Source organism: Ammodytes marinus, assembly GCF_949987685.1.
Source record: "Ammodytes marinus genome assembly, chromosome: 9".
Taxonomy (NCBI): Eukaryota; Metazoa; Chordata; class Actinopteri; order Uranoscopiformes; family Ammodytidae; genus Ammodytes; species Ammodytes marinus.
This window is the reverse complement of record NC_137213.1, coordinates 7,311,756-7,320,555: the sequence shown is the minus strand read 5'-3', so window position 1 is coordinate 7,320,555 and position 8,800 is coordinate 7,311,756. Positions and strand designations below refer to the sequence as shown.

General features: G+C 42.9%; 1 protein-coding gene across 2 annotated transcripts; it reads left to right on the top strand.

The window, feature by feature from the left end:
* Positions 1–503: 503 nt before the first annotated feature.
* On the top strand, positions 504–6,742 carry LOC307255148 (uncharacterized protein). 2 transcript variants are annotated; one of them, XM_080033780.1, is made up of 7 exons: positions 504–639; positions 1,447–1,649; positions 1,766–1,858; positions 2,074–2,169; positions 2,360–2,470; positions 2,576–2,705; positions 3,894–6,742. In XM_080033780.1, the coding sequence occupies exons 1-7, from the start codon at positions 627–629 to the stop codon at positions 5,771–5,773; spliced, it is 2,526 nt and encodes an 841-aa protein (XP_079889906.1). In that variant the 5' UTR covers positions 504–626; the 3' UTR covers positions 5,774–6,742. The 2 variants fall into 2 exon arrangements, with proteins under 2 accessions (XP_079889906.1, XP_079889907.1); XM_080033781.1 differs by having other exon boundaries at positions 557–639; positions 1,454–1,649.
* The last annotated feature ends 2,058 nt before the right edge of the window (positions 6,743–8,800 follow it).

Genomic DNA, 8,800 nt, shown 5'->3' with positions numbered 1-8,800 from the left:
TGTTTATTTCTGACAACAGCAGGATTTTTATTTGAATCCATCATTAAACATCCTGCAGGTGTATCAAGGTTAATGCTATTATACTAATTTATTATTATTATTATTATTATTATTATTATTATTATTATTATTATTATTATTATTATTATTATTATTATAAGAAATAATTGCAAACTAATTATTATTTTCCCTGCATTTTAATCAAACCAGAAATTATAATTGTTTTAATTAAATATTTAAGAATATATATTTTTCATCCAAAACACTTTACCTTACAATTATCTGAACGTTTTGAGACATTACAAATACATGAGGGATAAAGGAAAAATACAGTGTATCAAGTTTAAACGTTAAGATTTAGTTATTTGATTGCACGGAGGGGCGGTGCATTTTCTTCCGTCAACTGTATAGGACTCCGCTTATCCGGGCTGCCTCGTGAAGCAAAACGAGCGTCGTTGTTATTCACTGACACTGACTGGGCCAACGCTGGCCAGAATGAACTACGTGTTTCAGGAAGAAGTTGGCGCCTGAGGCCCCGTGTGCAGTTAGCCAGCAAGCTAACTGAAATAATGAAATATATTCCATTCTAATGATTTTTCTTCTCGTCGTTATTAAATAATTCCACAATGAACGACATGGGTATGTATTCAACTGCAAAGCTTTGCTAAACAATGTATATTTCGCCTCTCGAGCAGCTAGCCATATAGCTAAAGCTAAGGATTAGCCGAGGCTCAATAGGCCTCGACTAATCCCTGGAACAAGTATTGCTTTCCTTGTAACAAGCCGGTTTTACCGGGCAATATCAGCGACCCCGTGGCTAGTCTGGCAACGTCAGCCAACGCTAATGCATTGGACACCACCCGATCCAATAACTCTTGTTTAAATATGTTATTAAAATCCTCAAAACTGCTGGGTGTCTGGCTGCCAGAAAGAGCTATATTAATTTGAAAGAAAGTGACTAACGTAATGCTAACAGTTAGCTTGTACTCTCCATCAGTGTACTTCCTACTTAATACATCCTTTGCCTCACATAGTGTGCGGTGCAATGGGGGAGCACTGCATGTGTTTGTTTGGGCACATTATTTAGGACTTAAATTATCCTAATGTTTAGCTCTGTAATCATGCTATGAGTGGATGGAGCTTGACTTGTATGCGAACAAACCAAGTGCTACATTTACATCATTAGACTGGCTGCTAGTGCACCGCAGGAAAGTGAAAAGTGCTGCTCTGAGGAGATGCATCTCCAGCCTACCATTAGTATTGGGGTCTATTTGTGTTGTTCCTAAAAATAGACACATATGTGTGTTAAAGATCTAGCACAACTTTTGGCATTAAACATTAAGTTATATGTTTTAAAATATTTGCTGTCAAAACACAACACATCATTATGGGTGAACTTTTGCTTCTAAGTTTATGTAACTATCTGTTTTTGTTTTTTCTCTTCAGAATTCAGCCTCCCCCTGTCCTCGCTGGCACTCCTGGTCCCTCCACTTCGGCTGATGTCAGCAGTGATGTGGGAAGTGGTCCGCCAGCGAAACATAAAGCACTATGGGAAACTGGAGGAGTTTGTGTCCATGGTAACAGATGCTGTTCCTGAACTGATGAGTAAAAGGGAAGGGAGACTTCTCTCACTGGGCCTGCGAGCAAGGGTAAGTGTGTAGTGATGTGTTGGTCTATCATGTTTATAATGAGAACTATTCAAATACGAGACTCCAATGAATAAGGGCCGCACAGAAACATTTAAGTCAAAATTCATTTCCTCCAGACAACTCTTGAACTGCTGCGTTCTGAACACCCCGAAGATCTCAAAGCCGTTGAGACGCACCTCAACCGAATCCGAACTTCTTGCATCGAAGAGGTGGGTGTTTTTATCTATAGGCTCTGGAGCTGAAATGATTCGTTTTCTTTCTGTCTTTTATGAGAGTACATCGGACACTCATTGAGTTATTAATGTTGGTTGGACAAAAAAAGAATTTGATGACATAACTGTTCATGTTGTCTAGTTAGTTGTGGCCCTCATGATTTGTTTCCTATCTGGTTTGTGTTTATATCATATTTTCTGTTCATACCCAGACAAATGACCCTGTTATTGAGGCACCAGAGGCGAATTTCATGAAGCTGGTGCAAGGCCTCATTGAAGACACCGATGGCAGAGAACACTTCCTCAAGGTAAAACCAATATTACATTATTTGTATGTGGTTGTGCAGTATATAATATGATGTGCCCAAGTTCAAATGTTATAATTCTTTATCACAATTTGACCCAAATTTTTTAGATTTTGAATTAAATGTGTGGTCATAAAGCACAAAGCCCTGTGCTGAAAGTGTCTGGTTGTTTTTTGGTTTCTGTATCTGGCAGAATGTGTTTCCAGTGGAGTACGGTCCAGACTTTGACACGGCACTGGAGACTCTTGTCTGTGAATTCTTCACCCGCCTGGAGGAGCTGCTGCCAATACCGGATTTCAAACAGGTGCACAGAGGATTACTGAGAGTTACACCATGCAAATTAAGTAAAAAGCTAGGAGAACTTGTAACTTAAATTCCATATGTATTTCTTTTTCCCCCCTCTCTATAGACTGCATCCTGGGTCAGTGCTGCCCCCTCTGTCCTAGAGGAGTACATGCAGTGTGTCTCAAACGGAGAGGATCTTAAATTTCTCCTCCAAAGCAAACAGTGCCACGGGAAATTGGCTAAGAGCAGTGTTGGTATGTGCACAACTGACATTCACTATCAAATACTCAATATATGGTGTAGGGATGGGCGTGATTAATCGATTACTCGAGTACTCCTCGTTTCAAATGAGCTCGATTGGTGTTTTTTTGTGAGTGTCTGTAGCCTGCAGGCCAGCCCTATTTTTAAATGTATTGCGTGTACAAAACGGACATAATAAAGCTTAACAAAATAAAATATTTTGATGCATGTGCAATAAAGTGTTGTGTCAAACAGCTCCTGCAACTAACTGCCTCCTTCGTGCCACCGCAGCGCAGTGTGAGCATGTGGACATTTTATAACTGTCTAATCATTTCAAAGCAGATGATAAGGTTACGTAGATAAGAACGAGAGATGACAGTTGGTAATGAGTTAGTCTTGCAAAGCCAGACCAAACTACAGCAAGTAGTATGGTAATGAGTAGACTTCAGGTGAACATACAAGGCGCTCTCCACTTGGAAAGTCACCTAAAGAAGAAGCCAGGCTTACTCCAGGCACATTCGCCCTGAGCCAACAACATTTAAGAAGCCTTTAAAACGTAATATGGGATAGAGATTCAAAAGCCAACCGGTGTAACATTCCGTTAATGAGGAATTAGTCGTGTTAATTAGTCTTGGACACAGAGTGAGCATTACGCTGTTGGATTTACAACTACTAGTTCTACTTCTTTAATGAGTTATTTGTATATGTATTTAAATTGTAGGCCTATACTTTTAAAATATTTACATTTTATTTGCTGCCCTTCTTATTTTAAATGGTGACTTACTTATTTTATTTGTTAGCCTACAGCCCATGCTTTTTGTCTAGCTTTCTTTTCTCCCCACCGCAGACCTACTCCATCTGTTTAAATTGTGACCCGCCTATTTAATTACTTTTTGTTAGGAAAAGGTGTTTTGAACTTGTGGAAAATAAATCCTTAATATCATATGGTAACTATGACTGTTTGACAATAAGCATTAAGCGCTGGGCATTGGCTTTATTGCGATGCACCGTTATTCTGCATACAGATGCGTTGCGTTCTAAAAATAGAAATAAGTTAAACGAGGAATCGATTTATCCTCGAGGAATGCAAGCCATCCCTCGAGTTGCAGTAACACTACTCGTGCCCATCCCTAGTATGGTGTATTGTGCAGAGGGATACTGTTGTGTAAACACGTCATTTTCTCCTCATATTTTCTCTGCAGCTCCGTTCCAGTCTGATGATCTGCTCATTCCCTCCCTGTGTCTCCCTCCATCGCTGGAAGTGGCCATCGCTTCGCACCCGAGCGCTTGTGACGACGAAAACAACGGCGTTGCTCAGATTGTCATGTTCGACGAAGAACTGTCTACAAATCCTTCCACATCCACAGACTTTCCTGAATCGCCAAAAAGGCCCGACATCTCCTCCTCTTTCTCTCGCAGGAGACAGCAGTCAGGGTTGCATAAATGCTCCGAGTGTGACAAATGTTTCAAGCATCACTCCGTCCTCATTGAACACCAGAGGGTCCACAGCGGGCTGCAGCCTTACAACTGCTCCGAGTGTGGCAGGGCTTTCAGAACGGCCACTCTGCTGGCCGGTCACAGGCTGCGCAAATGCAAAAACGCAGCCTATCTATGCATTAAATGTGGGAACAGTTTTCCGACCTCACTGGACAAATTCAGGCACCACTGCCCAAAGCGGGGCCGCAGCTACGACTGTGGGCACTGCGGAAAGAGTTTTCAAAAGTCGAGCAGCTTAAAGGAACACCTGCTGACTCACGTCCAAAGTCGCCTTTTCAAGTGCAGTCATTGCGGGGTTGGTTTTTCAGGAATCGGTGACCTGAAGTATCACCAGCAGGTGGATCATGAAAAGCCTTATCAGTGTAAGCAATGTAGAAAAAGCTTCATCTCTTCTAAGTGTCTGTCCAAACATCAACTACGGCATGAGGAGGTTGGTGAGATGGAGTCGGCCAAACTGATGAGCGGAGGTAAACACAGGAAGAAATGCTCGGCTCATCGGACTTCCTCCTCATCTATGTCTTCCAGGAAATCATCAGTGAAATCCATGTACCCACGAGGACGGGTCACACATAACTGTCCATTGTGTGGAAGGAGCTTTAAGTATCGTTTTGAATTCCTGGAGCACCAGAGGTTCCACACGGCGGTCAAGCCTTACAAATGCTCCCAGTGTGGAAAAGCCTTCCGCACAGAAGCTCACCTGTCCGGACACAGGAAGAGGAAGTGTAAAAACGCTGCCCACATCTGCACCAAGTGTGGCTGTCAGTTCAGGTCTCCACACGAGCGGGTCAGACATCAGTGTGTACAGCTGCTGACCAAATACGAGTGCTCTCATTGTGGAAAGACCTTCAAGATGGCCCACCTGCTGAGGAACCATCAGATGAGTGAACACCAGCTCCCTTACAGCCCCAACCATCGCTTCAGGTGCAGATATTGTGACGAGACTTTCCCTGGCATCAGCGAGCTCAAGTACCATCAGAGGGTGGACCATGAGAAACCCTACCAGTGTCAGGAATGTGGCAAGTGTTTTCTGTCGGAGAAATGCCTGACCAACCACGAGCTGCGTCACAACGACGACCGACCAGAGAGCTGTCTGGTTTGTGGCCGCGGCTTCAGGAACCGCTACGACTTGAAGCAGCACATGCGCACTCACACAGGAGAGCGCCCGTATCAGTGCACTCACTGCTCACAGTGTTTCTCCACAGCGGGAGGACTGAGGAGTCACACCAGGGTTCACACAGGAGAGAAGCCCCATGTTTGCCCAGATTGTGGCAAGGCTTTCTCCCAGATGGGTGCAATGCGCACCCACAGGCTCACCCACACAGGGGAGAGGCCGTTCAAGTGCACAGTGTGCGGCAAAGGGTTTACAATGGCACACAAGGTAACAGTTCACATGCGTGTGCATACAGGAGAGCGGCCTTACGTGTGCTCTCAGTGTGGAAAAGCCTTCTCAGATGGAAGTGTGCTGAAGCAGCACATGCTCAACCACTCAGGGGTAAGGCCGTACCACTGCCAGATCTGTCCCAAGACCTACACCTGTCTAAACCACCTGAGGAGGCACCTGAAAAGCCACTCCAACATGAACTGAGTCAGCCTCCAAAAAACCTGGGGAAGAAACTCTCATAACATTTTCACATATACTGAGACACTGCATTTTGCAGTTAAGCTAATAAAGTTGCAACGGACCAACTTAACCAAGCAATACATGAAGGAATATAGATTGATTGTGTACAGTTGCTGTTGAAATTGAGGGAAAGTTTGAATATCTTATTCACTGTAAAGTATGACACATTAGAAAATTATCAAGGACTATGTGAACATTTAAAGAAATAGTTTGACATGTTGTGAAATGCACTTATTTACTTTGTTGCAAATGATTAAATTAAGAGATTGACAACACATATATTTCCCTTAACTTTAAACCAAGAGCAATCAGCTTAGCTTAGCTGTGTATTAAAAATCTACCCGTCGAAGAAATATATACATACACACATAAAACCTGTTAATTTTTAACTTCACATTTTATAACAAGATAGACAATGTGAAGTATTGTGCACTGAGGGTGCTGATTTTTTTGACCTGAATCAGCTAAGCTAATTGGTTGTTGGCTGTATTACCATGGACAGATACCAGAGTGGTATCAATCTTCTATCAAAGAAACTCACAGCAGGAAAGCAAACAGGCATATTTCACAAAATGTAGAACTATTCATTTATTATCCGCACAAGCTAATAGTCTGTTTTTTCCCTAACGCCCTACTAGGCTATTCATCGAGTTGTTTTTTTGTTTTTGTTTTTTTCTTGCATCAGTTTCTTATGCATGGATACGTTTGTATGTTGTGCTGGATAGGATTTGGGTGAGGTTACGTAATGTTCATAATCTGTTATACAAGTGAAAATATATTTTTGGAAAGGTCTCGCATGTAATAGAAATTGAAACTACTGTAAATATGCGGAAAGACAAATATCGTGCACATTGCAAAGTTAAAATGAGACCATTTATTTGAACGTGACATAACTTTATTCCTGTAGGCCTTTTTTTACCCACCCCCGCTCCACCCACTATGGTTTGCAAAGTTTGTGAATTTCAAATTAAATTACCTTGGTTATACCTTGTGCATGTTGATTGGATTTTTTTAACTGAGGAGTTATTAGAAGAAGTACAGACGGTGTTCAAGTACTCAAAGTTTAATTTGCAATCAGAAATAGAACACGTCACTAGATGGCAGTAGTAAGTGACCACTGACCATTTAGCCCCCTAGATCTTCATAAACATTCACTCAGGCAGTGCTTGCAATTTCTGATAATAGGTATTGAAATATGATGATAGGTTTGTTCAATCAGAAAATATACTGTATATATTCACTCCTTATGCGACAGATCGGAGCAAATGCCCGAGGACATTGACTATTGATGAGAGACTCAGAGATTCAGCAGAGATTGCCTGCCTCATTTCCTGTCATTACCTCTTCTTGGCGTGGCCCGAATCTTGATTAGTCTGCCATTTCCTGATGTTGTGACTGGCGCCTTGCAGTATTTGAAGTGGGTTAAACCATGGCAAAGCATTCCTCACTTCTTCTTTTTATTTTTATTTTCTTTATGGTGCCTATTTAGAAGTAAACGGCAAACTTTGATCCGGACCACCACCGCACTTCTTCCCAGTACCTTGTGTGGGTTAACTCGCAGCTCTAGGCAGATGGAGTCTGTAGTGATATCGTCATGTGTGATTAATCTCTTCCATGTGTGCTGTGCTGACTTATGTTTTCGCTGGAAAAGAAGCTCATTTTATTTTTTTCTCTACCCTCAGTTTCTCCCTTGTTCCATGCTTGTGTGTTTCATCTCATCCATGGTCACCATCGTGCATGGTGGTAGCATTTGAATCGTATTCCCTCTGTCAAACTAAAGTCTATGCCATTCACATTGGTGGTGTGTTAAATGCTGCAAGATGTTGAAAACCACAAGCTGTACAAAACAAACTAAAAAAAAGTCAGTCTGGAGTCACTGGCTGTACTCAGCACTATCCCTCCTTTCCCTCTGTGACTCAGAAATGCTACTAATCTTCTCCACTCAACATCAGGATCCTGTGGAAAAATCCTGTCTGCCAAGAAGACATTATGCAGAACCTCTCCCTCCGCCTTCTTTAGAAGTATGCGTGGTGTTCTTGCATTTCTTTCTGCATGTAACGCAGCTTTACCATGACCTTTTTGAGGACATACACTGTTTGTTTCCTCGGGGCGAAGGATAACGACCTCTCTCGCTGAGATCCAGGATAACGACCTCTCGCTGAGATCCTTCAGGGATCTCAATGCCCACCTGCCAGTTTTCAGGGCCGCATAAAGGTGCCTTCCTTTGAACAAAAATTGCCCCTATAACTGCCAAAATTGAAAACGCACCCAACTGCTGGGCTAATGAGTACTTCGGGAATTTAACGAGTACTTATACCTGATTAGGGCTGCTATGGAGACATCTCGACATGCATGCATCACAATTTTAACCCCCCTCCGTGGATGCCAAAGCTCAAACAGATTTGCTATGAGAGCTTGCTATAAACACAGATCATTACCAGATGTCCCATACCCACCCACCCCTTCTTCTCATCCCTCCTTCTCTCCCTTCTTTTTCTTTCCTCCCTCCCCGCTTCTCCACACACCATTTTCTCCCATGAAACAGTGATCTCAGTGGAAAATCTGAGTCCAGGCCAGACCTTCACTACGAGTTCTCCACAGTTTGAGCGCGCGCAAACACACACATACACAAGTAGGTCCACAGCAACCGTGCATCAACATCCACCCCCATCCATTCCTTGCCAAATGAGCACTCCACTCCACGCCTAGACCTCTGCCTCCCTCCCTGCATGGAAACTATTTCCAAAAGTATTCTCCGGAAGATTTTGCGCAAGGAGCACTAGATGGCACTGTGTCTCTTCTGGATTCCATGGAAAAGGGAGTAAGTGATCCCCCCCCCTCTCCCCACATTCCCCCTCATTCTCTCCCTCTTTTGGCTTTCATGTTCAGGTCAGGTTCTGGACACCGAAGTGAACCAGATGTGTCCAAACTCCACCCACCCGAAGTTCCACAGAAAGACGCATAGACTTCTACTGAAAGAGAATACAAAAT

Coding starts and splice junctions, on each gene's coding strand:
- LOC307255148 (XM_080033780.1), top strand. Junction 2,170..2,359: donor GCAGAGAACACTTCCTCAAG/GTAAAACCAATA, acceptor TGTATCTGGCAG/AATGTGTTTCCAGTGGAGTA. Junction 2,706..3,893: donor ATTGGCTAAGAGCAGTGTTG/GTATGTGCACAA, acceptor TTTTCTCTGCAG/CTCCGTTCCAGTCTGATGAT.